Consider the following 13,953-nt stretch of genomic DNA (forward strand, 5'->3'; position numbering starts at 1 on the left):
CCTGAGTCCCTAGGCCTAGGGCTGGAATATGCAAATAGAGGGATGCCATGTAAATACACCTGTGGATACAACATACTGTAACACATGGCTTCTTCCACAGAACAGCTCAGAGCAGCAGCTGGTTTCATGCCATAAAATATGGTGCGCTCCTACTCCCCCGGAGGGAATAAAAACTTATTTTTTTTTATTTTACTTCTTAACTGCTTTTAACGTGAGTCTCCTGCAAAAGCATCTTTTTTTCCTCCCCAAGTGGACACTGATGGTTTCAGCATGCAGCACAAGGCTTTTATTAAAAAACAGATGATGGTTCCTTGAAATGTAAGCTAGTGGGGAGATACCTGGTGAAAGAAAAAGCAAGGTCATTAGGCCAAATATACGGAGATTGGTGATGTGTTACCATAGATCCTCTTCTTGTTGTCGTTCTTGAGTCTGTAAATGCAATGCATTTTAACAAAACGCTAAGTGGAGGGTCTGCCAGCTTTTCCAGGCAAGATGTTGTGCAAGGGCAGGAGTTTGACCCAGGCTCAAATTGCATCAGACTAGAAACTTCCCCTTTCAGCTCCTGAAGAATAGCTGAATGGATTTTTCTTTACACAATGAGAGTATAAAACACCTTCATATTTTAGTTTTGAAGAAAAGTATGTCATGCTTAACCTTTAAAGAGAACAGTATAATGAAGTACAATTGTGTTCAGATTTACTAGTCCTTTATTCCTCCCTACCCTCTCTCTCACGGGTCTTCTGCTTACTGTAAGACACCAAAAACCTGCTTGTCCCTATACAAATCTGCTATTTCTAAGAAGACTAAGACAACCTCGAGACATTTATCTTTTACAGGAAGTGGTTTATGTGGAGAGGGAGACAATCGTAAGCCCCTCATTCTCTGCTTGTACAGGAACAGATGACTTCAAGATAGAACTTATTAAAGCTTTGTGCCTAGCATTTTTAGGGTGGAACTGGCCTTCATTTAAAGAAGTTGCTTGTAAGAAGCAGACACTAAACCAAAATCCATTTCATCTGGTAGCAATTTCTGGGACTTTCCTAGTTATTTTCTGTGGTTCACCTCATTTGGCTCAAGAGTTAACAGCAACTCAGAAAATAAGGCCTGAAGAAAGCTCAGTTTCTAATTCTTTTGGTTTTTATGCTAGGCATTCACCTGGACCAGTCATTGGTAATGAAACTGATGCCCGAGTAGATCACTTATGCTCTCACTCCCTGAGAGGTGGTGAATGGGTAGATCCATAGGCATCACATTTACCCAAAGAACCTCATCTGCCTAGGTCCCTAGAAGCATTGTTTGTATTCAAGACAAAGGGTGAGTAGGGCAACTTTTGCAACAGATAGCCTGATAAATGGGTGAGTACACTGGTAGTAGAAAAAAGATCGAGAGCATCACACCTGTACTCCCAGACAGTCCATATCAAGCTGCAGAACTGATGTCACTTGTGCTACACGCATTTCAACAGAATGAACATAGCACCAGGTGCTGGTGTAAGTCAGTCAGCTACATAACACCAAAAGTTGGATGACTGCGATGCAAACTCTGCTCATGCCAAACTGAAATACCACTTATCATTCATGAAAGGATGGTATCCTGTTACGTAGAATAGGAAAACCCCCTGACTCGAATAAGTGTGAAAGACAAGGGGTACGTAGGTACATTTAGGAGATGGTACATGTGTTGCAGGGGGACAACTTGATTCTTGTGAAAGTGGGATGAAACCAGAAGGTAAGTTTCAGTATTGTATTTGTATTACACTTACTGCAGGAAAATGCAGCCAGATGAAACGGTTACAGATTAATCTTAATCCTGGCAGGATCGTAGGAAAAACTAGGGCTGGAAGGGACCTTGTGAGTCATCTAGTCCGGGCCACTGCTCATGGCAGGATCATCCCTACCTAAACAATCCCAGCCAAGTCCCCCCCCTCAACTTTTTAAAGGGATGAGATTGTTTTCTCCCCACCATAGTGTAGAATGGAAGGCTGTCTGAATATTTCTTAATGCCTGCGGTCACTCAGTGTGAAAGCCAGTAAGATATGGTCAAGAACGGCAGGATCTTGTGGCAAAAAGTACTATCGTGCCATTACTCAATAGAATGGATGCAAATACAAAATGACTCATTGCACAGAGGCAATTAGATAAGTTACAAACTTTATTATAGGCAGCATGAGTACAAGGGCACTTCCATGATCCATTTATCACCATCAACTTTGCCTTTATTTTTATGCTAGCTCCCAGTGCTTAATGACTAGAAGCCAAGTTCAGTGGAGTTGGATTCTTGCCACCAATGGAGTTTTTTCCGGTGCTGAATCTGGCTCAACATAATCTCAGCGCAATCTGTAATTCTTTTTTACAGATGTAACAGTGGTTTAACAGATTATGCAAATGAACATCAGAGGATTCACAGAACATGTTTCTCGAACTATGTTATGTATGTAAAATGTGGGAACTTTCTATTTTCTATTTGCTCTCACTTATGTAGCAATGTGTTTACAGTCAGGGCAGACAGTTGTGTTCAGTTAGCAGGACTGCAAGGAGCACTGAAGCGAAAGATCAGGAAATGAAACCGATAGTCTTGCAGCAGGCGAGGAGTTGAGCAGAGGGGACCTGAACTGCAAGCGTTTCAGTGAAGCTCAGAAAACAAGGAAACAACTGACATATGAGAAGGGGCCTAAAACTAATCTTATGGGTATGTGCCAATCATTGCGACAACTATGCTATTACAGTTATCAGAGGAACACAGAACAACTGACTTGGTACTATACACTGCCCTAAGATTAACATGAGACCAAATATAAAAGATTATGAAATCTTCACATTACACAAGGGTATGTAATTTATAACTGGGAGTGTAAGATGTTCCTTCTTAGCAAATACATATAAATAAAATCATTAACCTGATTTAGCAGACACTGGAAAAGTATACAGATCTTTTGTTAAAAAAATGAAATACAAGACCATTTAAAAACCATACTATATTTGCAACAGGTGTCAGCTTTAAGACAGATACAGAACTTCAAATCCTGTGTAACAAGTGTATTTAAAAATCAAAATATGAAAGGCTACCATTTACAAACAAAAAAATTGCTATTTTATTTAATTTTTTTAGAAAGCAGTACTTTTAAAAAGAGAATATATAAATAAAGGCAGATTCGGAGACATTTCAAACTTTTTTAAAAGGCATTAATCTGTACAAGCAGGCACACAACCATGATGACTGGAGAGCATATCAGTGCCTACAAGCCTATTAGATCCATAACTACAGAGTTTATGCCTCTCCCATTGTTAAGGCAGGGGTGAAAATTTCATTTCAGCAGCATGGACTAACTGCTGCCTCTCATAGAGGGGAGACTGGATATTAAGACGACATTGGTCTGATTTTTCAGACTGGATTTTAAGATGACACTGGTTTGATTTTTCAGAGCTACCAGTATCCTGTGCTCCCCTGTTTGATTACTTCAGGAAACAGGCAGAAGTGAATGAGCACATGTGTGGCTCCAGTTCATATGGCTACAATCCAAACAGAAAGTGGCTGAAACGCTTCATTTCCTCACACAGGGCCAATGCCACTTTCTGAAATGGAGCAATGCTCTATACAGCGTGTGGCTGGTGAGAGAAAACCCCTCTCCAGCTCTGGGATTACTTTACAGCCCTTCCAAGAGGAAATTCCTCACCCAAAGCGGTCATCCAGACCATTTGGGAAAGGGGACCTGTAGATGACAAGAGATCGTCACCCAAGAGAATAAAATAATTTCACGTTTAAAACAGATGTTTGTTTTTAAAAGCGCTGTTTGTTTCTAGGACTTGGAGAGGATTTTGATTGCTCACATTCACGAACACTAAATATGTTTCACTATCGCATACTCTGCTCAGGGTCACAAAAAAGAGGGTGCCTTAAAAGCCCCATTCTGCTAACATTACCTGAAGCCGTAACAGCTAATTTGTTTTGACAGACAACCCCCGCTGCAGAAGATCCCTTCTTCCAGCACAATTTAGTGTTTTGTACTCATGAGGTTTTGCAGCATGTCTATGGGTAGCGGGAAGACAATGGTAGAGTTCTTCTCTGCAGCAATGGTAGTCAGGGTCTGCAGGTAGCGAAGCTGAAGAGCAGCAGGGGACTCGCTAATAACCATGGAGGCTTCTTTCAGGGCCCTGGAGGCATTCATTTCACCCTCAGCTGCAATTACCTGGGGGGGAACAAAATGGGTGAAATAGCAGGTGTTTGGCACGCTGCTTCCTCAGAGGCTCACTGAGCTATTTCAGTCCCTTAAGTTACAAGACCAAGTGCCAAACTGTGCACCATCCTTAGGTAGCAGATGTGAACACAGTCTCTATGGAGAGCTTTAGTTTATAACTTATGAGTTTTGTACCTTCTGAAATAGCTGCCAGGACCCTGCTGCCCCCCCACCAGTACCCTGCCAAAGGGACTCTTGCACACTACCACCCTCTTGCAGACCCATCTTACTGATATTAGTGGAAGGCAGCAGTAGAGAAGCCAGGAGAAGCTAAATCCATGGGCTGTGTAACAAGCTTATACAAGATTTCAACTGGCAAAGAAAATCAAAGCAGCTTGTGAAGAATGAGAGAAGGGAATAAACTTGGGTACCTTCAAGTTTGAGGTACCCAAGATTCACTTTGAAGATAAAGCTATGCTATGCACTGAACATTCACTATGAAGTGTGTCCCACCCTATCAGGGTGAATGCAGTGGTTGGCAAACAATTCAGCACCAAAGCTCATGTTTGAATCACTCACCTGCTAGAAATCCTACTGGAACAGGATCCAAGACAGGTGCGGTGACACCAAGCACCTGGACCTGCAGCCTCAGCTGTTTTCAACTCACTTCTCAGAGCTTCCTTCTGCCCTTTCCCTTTCTGCATCGAGTGGCCACCTCTCACACTTCTGGCTCCTTCCCTTCACCATATAAACAGGCATAGGTCTCTCCCATCTTAATATTTACCCTTGTCCTCAAGTGCCTCTTCAGCTACTGCCCTATCTCCCTGTCATTTTTAAGTCCATTGTACACAGCCGTTTACACACTGCTTGCCAGAGGGATCTAGGATGGAGCTTTTCTCCTCCAGTTCTACCTGGTTTCTCCCCTACACACTCCACTGGCACTATCATCATCACCACCACAGTTACTGCAACATCCCTCTCTGCCCTTGACACATGCTATTTGCCCAGTCATCCCCAGTCAGAACACAGCTGCAAAGAGCATCATCCTAGCCTGTTGCTTTGATCATGTCACCCCTCTTTTTGCATCTCTATTGGCTCTTCTTTTTTCTGTCGCATCAAACAGAAGTTATTCATCTTCAAGTTCAGGCCCCTGCATGGCCTATCATCTCTTGCTCACTATTGAGATGTCAACTCCCACTTCTGATAGGCATACAGAGGCTGGCACTGTTGTTCACTTTTTGCATTGTCAAACAAGTGCCTTTGTGCTTTCTCTCATGCTGCCCTTCACCCTTGGGATGAACTCCCTGTAGACATGCACAAACTTAAGTCATTATTTTATTGCGCATCGCTCCTTAAAACTCCCTCTGCTCTGCTATGATGTGTACAAAAATCTTGACAGTGGTAAAACTTTTTGATGAGCTAAGACTGGCGGATGGGTGTGGGTGTGCACACAAGGGGGGTTGCCACTATTTTAACCATTAGTTTAAGTTATCAATATGAAGTTGGTAAATTATTTAACTCACAAAAATGTAGGCTTTAATCTTTGGAAAGTATGAGGTATTGCTTACAACCAAGGCCTTCTCCAACTGTCCTGCAAAGTTCACCTTCAGTATTCAGCCACCAAGTGCATCCAATGAAATCCTGGTTTCCTCATTTTTATTTCCATGCACAAACATAAGCAAGCAAGCTGTTTTTACAAGTGGAATCTAAAGGTTTCATTAGCTTTTTCTCCTTTTCACTAAGTATACTCACTTTTCAGTAAGCATATGATAATGAATATGAATTTAGATATCACGATTCAAAAACAGGCAAAAATTAAATTCTGTGGCATTAAAAAAACTACAATTAAACCTTCTGTTGTCAAGAAGGAGCTCTGCATTTTGCAATGAAAGTTCAATATTTCCAATGAGAGAGAGGTCAGAAAAAAAACATTAATGTGTTTCTAAAAGTAAAAGACCTTTCCAATTTTGGTCTTGGGCTGGCACTTCCAACAGAATCTGCAATTTTGTTTTTGAAGTAATTCAGTCATTGCTGCAAAGCTTTCTAGTGCTGGGTTTGTGAACCGCCAGGGGGAGCAAGGTTCACAGCAAAAAGTCTCCTTAAGTAAGCAGGAAAGCCATTCTGCTAAGTTTTGGGAAGCCAATTTCCAAAATCCCATAGCAAAAATCTCAGCGGATCTTTTCATTAGACTGCCCTACTGTTCATTAGAAAGAATGGGAAAAAGCACCACCAAATGGATTCTGAATACTATTAATGCAGAGGAGCTAAGAGTACTTCTTTACAAGCATTAAGCCACATAACCCCTAGAAATATTACACAGAAATTGAAATGGAGCGCAAGGGACTTGTCTAAAGTCTCAGCAAGTTAACAGAAGAGGCAGGAACCCTGACCTACATCTTGCATTCCAGCCAGCTAGCACTGTACCAAGACTACATCCTGTTTATTTTTTTAGGAGTTGTCATGGGACAGGAGAAGGGTCGGGCTTGAAAATGCTCTTTGACAGGGAGACAGATGAGGGCAAGCTTCCAGACAGAATTCTACCACAAATCTTATCCTGCTTTCCCCTATGCTCTTTGTGAAGGTCTTTGTCCTCAGAGGAATCACCAAAGAAGTTACAGATAAAAATGGAGTAAGAAGAAATCATTACCTTGGCTCTTGCTTCTCGGGCTGCTTCTGCTTCAGCAGCCATTGCTCTCTGCAGCTGGACTGGCAGCTTCACATCCTTGATTTCCACACGTTCCACTTTAATTCCCCAGTCATCTGTTGCCTCGTCAAGTGTGGCCTGTCAAAGAGACAAGACAAATGTGTGACCTTCACTTGCCTAGCTAAATTATGAAAATCATTTTAAAACACCAATGCCAAGTTAAATAAAAAGATTTACCCATCAAATTAAAGTAAAATACTATTAATCCATGGATATCTCCCTACATCTAAGGTGCAGAATATACCTATGTTGCAATTCTGTCATTGCTGAAACATGGTTGTAATATAGTGCTAGAGTAACAAACTTAGAAACTGGCACAAACGCTAAAAGCCATCGCTATGAACCATAATAGCACAGGTATGAGATAGCAAAACAACCCATCTTTTGGACCTTTTCTTTGCTTATGATTCTTGGTATACTTGGACACTGTTCCAGCAGCTCTTGGGAGAAGCTATAAACAAAACCCCACACTCCAAATTCAACTGGATGTGCTTGGCTTGTCAATTTATACCCAAGAAAAGGTTTAGTTTGCAAGGTACCATCCCTGTTGCTTAACTTGATTGAGTAGATAAGCAGGGCTATAAAAGTTGCACATACCTGCATGCTGTGAGCAATTTCTTCACGATCAGAAAGGATCTGAGAGAGGTTCTTGGTCCCCAGAACATTCCTCAGGGTGGTTTGTGCCAAGAGCCGGGTGGCCGAGTCAGCATTTGTGATGTTTGCTACAGCAAGGGTGGCATTCTGGACTCTGTAATAAACCACTCCATCTACATTCACGGTCACAGAGTCCTTGGTGAGGATCTAATAGGGAGAAAAGATGGCAAACAATGAAATGGAACAATAAGGACCACAACAAAAAGATTATTAAAATAGCAAATTGTAATTAGACTACATGCTTGCAATATCATCTAGAGCACAATTCTGTTTTTGCCATAGTCATGGGATGGTTTTAGAAAAGTAGGTTATTTCCATCTCAAATATGGGCTCTGTGTGTGCATGTATTGTATATATGTAAAGACACAAATGAATCATCTCAGTTTAAGTCCTTTGGATTAGGAGAAATTTGGGATCATGACACATGTCACAGGAAAGTATGTTTTAGTTTGAACCCTGGATTGTACAGATGTGTGCAGCAGTGTACATCACTGATAACCTGGCAGAGGAAGCAGACAAAACTTTCAGAAATCAAAAGGACTAAGAACACACTGAAGGGTTTCTTTTTGTTTGCAGAGCATGACTATCCAACTTGCTAAGGTTGTGATCACAGGGTAGGAATACAAAAAAAGAGCAGAGATAAAAAAAAATCATAAATGATAGAGGGCTTCTTTGACATTAATATGCACGGAGACATGGTTTATAAAAGGAGTAGATACACTGAAGCTCCCAAGCAGTTTGAACTGAAAAAAAGTGATATTTTAACAAATTATTATTAGAGCCAGGGTGGTTTATGCAGGTCACTGACTTTGGGGCATGTCCATATCAAAAGGTTTGTCTCTCACAGCTAGATGGCTTGGAAGGTTTAGCCACCTGTGTCCTATAATACAGGAACCATGACAGTGCTGGTGCAGGGCACATCTTTCTTACACACACTGTATGCTGCTTTCAGGACCACAAATCATCTAAGATGAACCTGACCACATGTGTCAATTTATAAACCATGAACAAAACAGGTGACCTACTTAGCTGAATTAAAAAAAAAAGAAGCATATTCTGACTGTGCTTTTTAAAAGGAGTGGCACAAAAAGGAGTTGCCATGCATTTGGGTGAACCAGAGAGGAAAACTCTGAGAGTCATTATCTCAAACAAAGAAATGGTCATAGAAATCAATTTAGTCAAGCACCTGACCCAGCAGTGGCCCATGTCAGCTACTCGAGAGGGAAGTGAAAGCCCCATTAGGTGCCTTGCTTCTGCATCATTACATGCCGTACCAAAGAGAGAAATTATTGCTTGATCCCCAGCTTGTGATCAATTAGTGTCATGAAGCACGGATAATCCCCGATCGGTGTAACAGCGGGTGCTGCTGTTCTGAATTAGGATGGCTTCCTACTGCTGCAGGATGTTGAGGAGGCAGATGTTTAACTATGCCCACAGCTTAGTTGCATTTTGTTTAATACCATGTTTTAAGTGCACCTCTGTGGGCAGAGGCGTAGCAATGCAGCTGGGTGTCCAGGGCAGCTGCCCTGATGAACCCACCCTACTTACGCAACTGTCTTTGAGTCATGTTGTGAAAACACCACTCCCTAAGTTTTAGAGGGAAAGATATTCTCATCTACTAATTCTACTCGTTAAAGAAAGTATCACAAAAATGACTATTAGGCAAGCCCAGCCTGCTACTCAATGGTGCTCTCTCTTCACTGACCTGATGGGGAAGATTTTTACTTTTTCTACTATTGTGTGCATTAAATAAATACAACTACAAACACTCATAAAAAAACCTAACCAGCCCTATGGCAAAAACTGGGCCCAAGTGTTTTATCATTTCTTAACAGCTTCAAAAGGGAGTGGAAAATACCACTCTTTGCCAAGTTACACAGAACTCTTCACTCAGAAGCGTCTCCAGAGATGTAAAGAGCAGCTGGAACAGGGTTGCTTAAAAGCAGCTTGCTAAGGAGCCCTACGGGGAGGGGAAGCACACGTACACATAATAATATATGAAAGAGAGATCAACCACAGCCTTCTGGGAGTCTTGTGGATCCTTTTAGAAGAATGATGTCTCTGAGCAATCAGAGCAAACTGCAGCAACAACAGGACTGCAACCTTCTTTAAAAGCACCAAATGGGGCTCCCCTTACGAACTGCAGGAATGGGAAATGCATGCTCCAAAACTAGTCTGAGGAGGCACCCATACAACCTGGCTATTTAGGAAATAAGTGCGCCAGGCAGAAGGCCTACATTTCATTTGGCTTGCGACCAGCATTATTTACTGCACTCAGATTATTAAAAACAGCTATTTCTTATCATGACCCTGGCAATGTATTGCTCTTCTTACGGACATTGATTGAACAAGAGATGCATGGATCTGCCCAGTATCCGCTGCATTGTATTGACGGGACTAGAAGCTTATCTCTGGAGTGCAGTAGGAAATTGTCATTTGTAGAGACTTGGGGAATTCGATATTAATGATCTATTCAGTTTATTTTTTTTAACATTTATATGTGGTACAGAAAGATGTACATGCCACCTAGCAGAGAGATCAAGAGCATAGCCCCTTTTGAGGAGTTGTAGTGCACGTTAAATATAGCCAACAGCGTCTTGGGGAGAGAGGACTCCTACCTAGAAAGAACAATGTAAAACATTCAGTCATGATATTGTTTCTAATATTAGTTGCTTTAAAAAAAATGAAAAAAATTAAAAGACTGTGCACTATGCAAATCTGGAGAAAGCAGACAGCATGTCAGAGGGATTGCAGAACTGGGTGGCCTTGACAATATTTGGGAAAAGAGAAAGCATGACCTCCAGCATTTACTGCCTTTGGGTCCCATACTCTATTGGCTACAAGTCTGATGTAACATTGTCAGACAAAAATCAGAGAAAGGCTATCATCAGCATAAAGAGCCATGTTTTGTAAATGAAAATGTATTGCTGCCCCCATCAATAAAAATCACAAGCATAATGTAATCTAATTGAAAAGGAAAACTGAAAAACCTGATGGCCTCTGTAATGGTGCATCAGCAGCTACAAGCACATTAAGTCCAACTGTGATTAGGTTTCTAACCAATTAACCTTTAGACTCTTTTTTGACAGTTACCATTTGTCTAAATCCACCCAATAAAGATGAGCAGTAAACTGGGTGGCAAATGGTACAGAAAACAAATATGCCAGGCAGGTTGCATTCAACAACACATCAGACAAAGCAGAATCCCAGTTACAGTCATCATGGTGCAGCTGTTTGAGAATGTGTTTTTAGAAGGCTTCTGGGAGATACTTAATTCTGAAGCGACATATCCAGTGAATTTTCCTCATCCATGGGTTTCTCTCTTTACAGAAATAGTGGGTTTTCTTAAACAAGAGTTGTTCCTTGGACTTCTGTTTCAGACTTGGTCAGTCACCTACATTTCTTTTACCTCAAAGATCTGAGGGAGGTTTACAGGTAATGCAGCTTCACAATACCAATGCCAAGAAACGATTTGAGTTCAGTTACCCAGATGGTGATGAATTTACTGAAGAGCAAATGAGAAATGAGGGCTTGGCTTTGCATCAGCTGCTCCACACCGACTCCCCATATATATGCTATTAAATTGATGGCAGATGACAGCCAAACTTCAGCAGCTCAGCCCTCAAAGAAAGAGGGTAAGTTACCACGGCTTAGCTTCCATTTCCTGTGGGCCACAGGTATGAGCATGGGAAGTTACTGCAGAGCAGCTGACTCCGAGTAAATTGTTCATATGTCTATACCTTAATGCAGGAGGGATGATCGATTTGCCTTAAGATCATACAGCAACACAGCAGCAGAACTGCAAGCACAGCACAGCAGTCTTGACAGCAAAGCCTGCCAGCTCAAACCACAATGCAGTACTTGACAAATCACTTATTAATGTTTGAGGGGAGACTGTTTTACTGAATGTCATGAATAAAGGGTTAAGTTTCTTTATACTACACTGTACCTGAACAAAGAGGAAGCCAGAAATCTACTCCAACACTATATAGCTATACAATACTGGGTGAGGGGAAGGAGGGTTGGAAGGGAATAGGTTTAAATTACAGGCAGCAATCCATAGCTCTGGGTGTGTTAAATCACACTGCACAGAATTCAATACATGTTTTCACTGATACATTATTCAGAGCTGGTTCAGACAAGATTAAAAGCTTTCACTGAAATAAGAATAGCTGGAGGGAGTTGCTTGCAAAATAATTCATGCCAAATCAGGAACAAACAAGGGGATTCAGAAGCCCTTGAAGAAAAAAAAAAGGAGTATGGAGGGTTGAATTCTGTTTGCATTTGGCAAGATGCCAGATGGGACAGTGCAAACTTACCTCTTGGGGAGGTATATCAAACGAGATAGTCCTCATATCCACTTTGATAAAGCTGTCTGTGCAAGGCAGGACAAAGAACAGACCTGTACACAAAATCAATTCAAAAGACTGAGACAACAGACCTTCAATGCTCATTTATTTTAGCAGCTCTTTGACATCCTCTCATCCCCACCCATCCGTTTTAGACAGTGTATGTACTTCACATACTTCAGCAGCATTTGTTTGTTAGCTCCATAATTTTGCTTTGTGGCTCTTAAAAGGGAATCAGGCATTACTTGGTACAAACTCTGAAAAGCTCACTACCCTTGGGGCTGGATTTGAGAAGAAAGAAACACTACATGACAACGTGCTGCCCGTAGGGACCAGATCTAGTAGTCGGGAACTAAAGAATTCTACAGAACTGGGGATCATTATTTACTGCCAATATGCCAGGGATGGAAATATTAATAAAAACGGAAAAGAAAGATGCTGCTGCAACTGGTCACCTCAGACAGAAAGTAACACTGCCACCCTGTACAATCTTGGCACAATTTCCAAAGTACAGAGGAAAAACTTTTACAAGTGGCCAAACAAATGCTCAAGTTGTCCTTTTAAAATCAATAAGGCTTTTAAGTCACTCAAATATTTGTGAAAGCTTTAGCCTTAAGTTTCTAAAAAAAAAAAAGGCCTCATTTTTCCTATCTGTTTGGTTTCACTTTCACCCTTCAAGCCTATATATCAGCTAAGGAGCACTGGATGAGACTCACTTTGTATGGAGAAAATGAGAAGGCTAAGGCTGCCAGCTACTGTTTGTGACAGACCCATTTTCTGGAGCTTTAATCCACTTGTCCCTTACTCAGCTAAGCCACAAGAGCTCCTGCTTTACTGCCCTGACAAAATAACAAATTTGAAATGTTATGTATTTATTGCCAATTGTATCCACAGCCCCCTGAGCACCTCAAGAGAAAATGCATCCTAAAGGAAACCAAAACTGGTATAAAAATAATAGGTTCTTATGTGATGGGGGAAGGCATGGAATATATATAAATGAATAATTTTTCAGTGTAACTGAGGCAAGCTGCTACTTGGCTTTTTGGTTACGAGTGATTTTGCTAAAATTAGGTTAGAAGAAATGTCCAACTCAAACAACCTTTCCCAGGGAGAGGGCAATAACAACCAGCACCATCGTCCATATTGTACCACCAAGCTGACACAGTGAATACAGTCCTTTCCCCTGACAACTGTATAACTGAATCAGACTCCATATGCACAAATATTTAGCATGCTACACTGGACTGACCTGGTCCTTTGGCTCCCCCTTTTAAGATGCGCCCAAGTCTAAAAATGATGGCTCGCTCATACTCCTTTATGATCTGTAATGAGTAAATAGACATTCAGTTTAAGAGGTCTCCATCAGGAATGAAGATCTACAGCAGTCCTGATGACATGTCAAACCTTGTGGAAATTTATTATGAATAATACTGAACAGTCTCTAGTCTTACAGGGTGTAACATGCATGCTTTCATTTTTTCAGTACAGCAGTTACAAGAAATAAATATTAAAAGAGGGTTATTTGTCAAGAAAATATTCTAAAGGAAGAAATAAATGTCTGGGGAGAATGGAATGATTTTGCAAGAACTGATGTGGCAATCAGACCACTTGGATAAAACAAAGAAAGAAAAGAAAAAGAGTATAAAGAACACTCCTGCCCTGAAAAGGGTAGACAGACTAGATGTGATATAATTAGTCCTAGAAAAGCCCTAATTTCCTTTTTTTTAAATACAGCTTTATAATTTTCTCTCCATCTCTTCTAATTAAAATACATTCAAAATGCAATGCAATAAAATGTCATATACTATGTGGTTGTGATCAAAGAATGATGGGCGGTCATGATCATCTGTGGTTTGGGGAAATCAATTGAACAATGTCACTAACTAACAGGACACATCCTGCATTGTTTAATGGCTAACTTGAGTCTACCAATGAACAGCTTTACCTTTATGCACATCCAGACAGATATCGGAAAGGTAAGAACAGTGAAGAAAAACGAAACAATCACGAGGATCCATCCACATGCACCAAGGCCAGTATCAGAGTCCTCTGGAAGAAAGAGGTAGGTATTT

At 41.1% G+C, this 13,953-nt stretch overlaps 1 protein-coding gene across 1 annotated transcript in view; it reads right to left on the bottom strand.

Moving 5' to 3' along the window:
- Positions 1-2,131: 2,131 nt before the first annotated feature.
- STOM (stomatin) overlaps positions 2,132-13,953 on the bottom strand; it is a 32,160-nt gene continuing 20,338 nt past the window's right edge. The window contains exons 3-7 of the mRNA XM_019510845.1: positions 13,131-13,203; positions 11,852-11,934; positions 7,476-7,679; positions 6,822-6,956; positions 2,132-4,186 (exon numbers count right to left, since the gene is read on the bottom strand). Of these exons, the coding sequence (XP_019366390.1) occupies positions 3,992-4,186; positions 6,822-6,956; positions 7,476-7,679; positions 11,852-11,934; positions 13,131-13,203 (690 nt within the window). The 3' untranslated portion in view covers positions 2,132-3,991. The remainder of the gene's footprint in view (positions 4,187-6,821; positions 6,957-7,475; positions 7,680-11,851; positions 11,935-13,130; positions 13,204-13,953) is intronic.

Source organism: Gavialis gangeticus, unplaced genomic scaffold (genome assembly GCF_001723915.1).
Source record: "Gavialis gangeticus isolate Ggan-Ray unplaced genomic scaffold, GavGan_comp1, whole genome shotgun sequence".
Lineage (NCBI taxonomy): Eukaryota > Metazoa > Chordata > Crocodylia > Gavialidae > Gavialis > Gavialis gangeticus.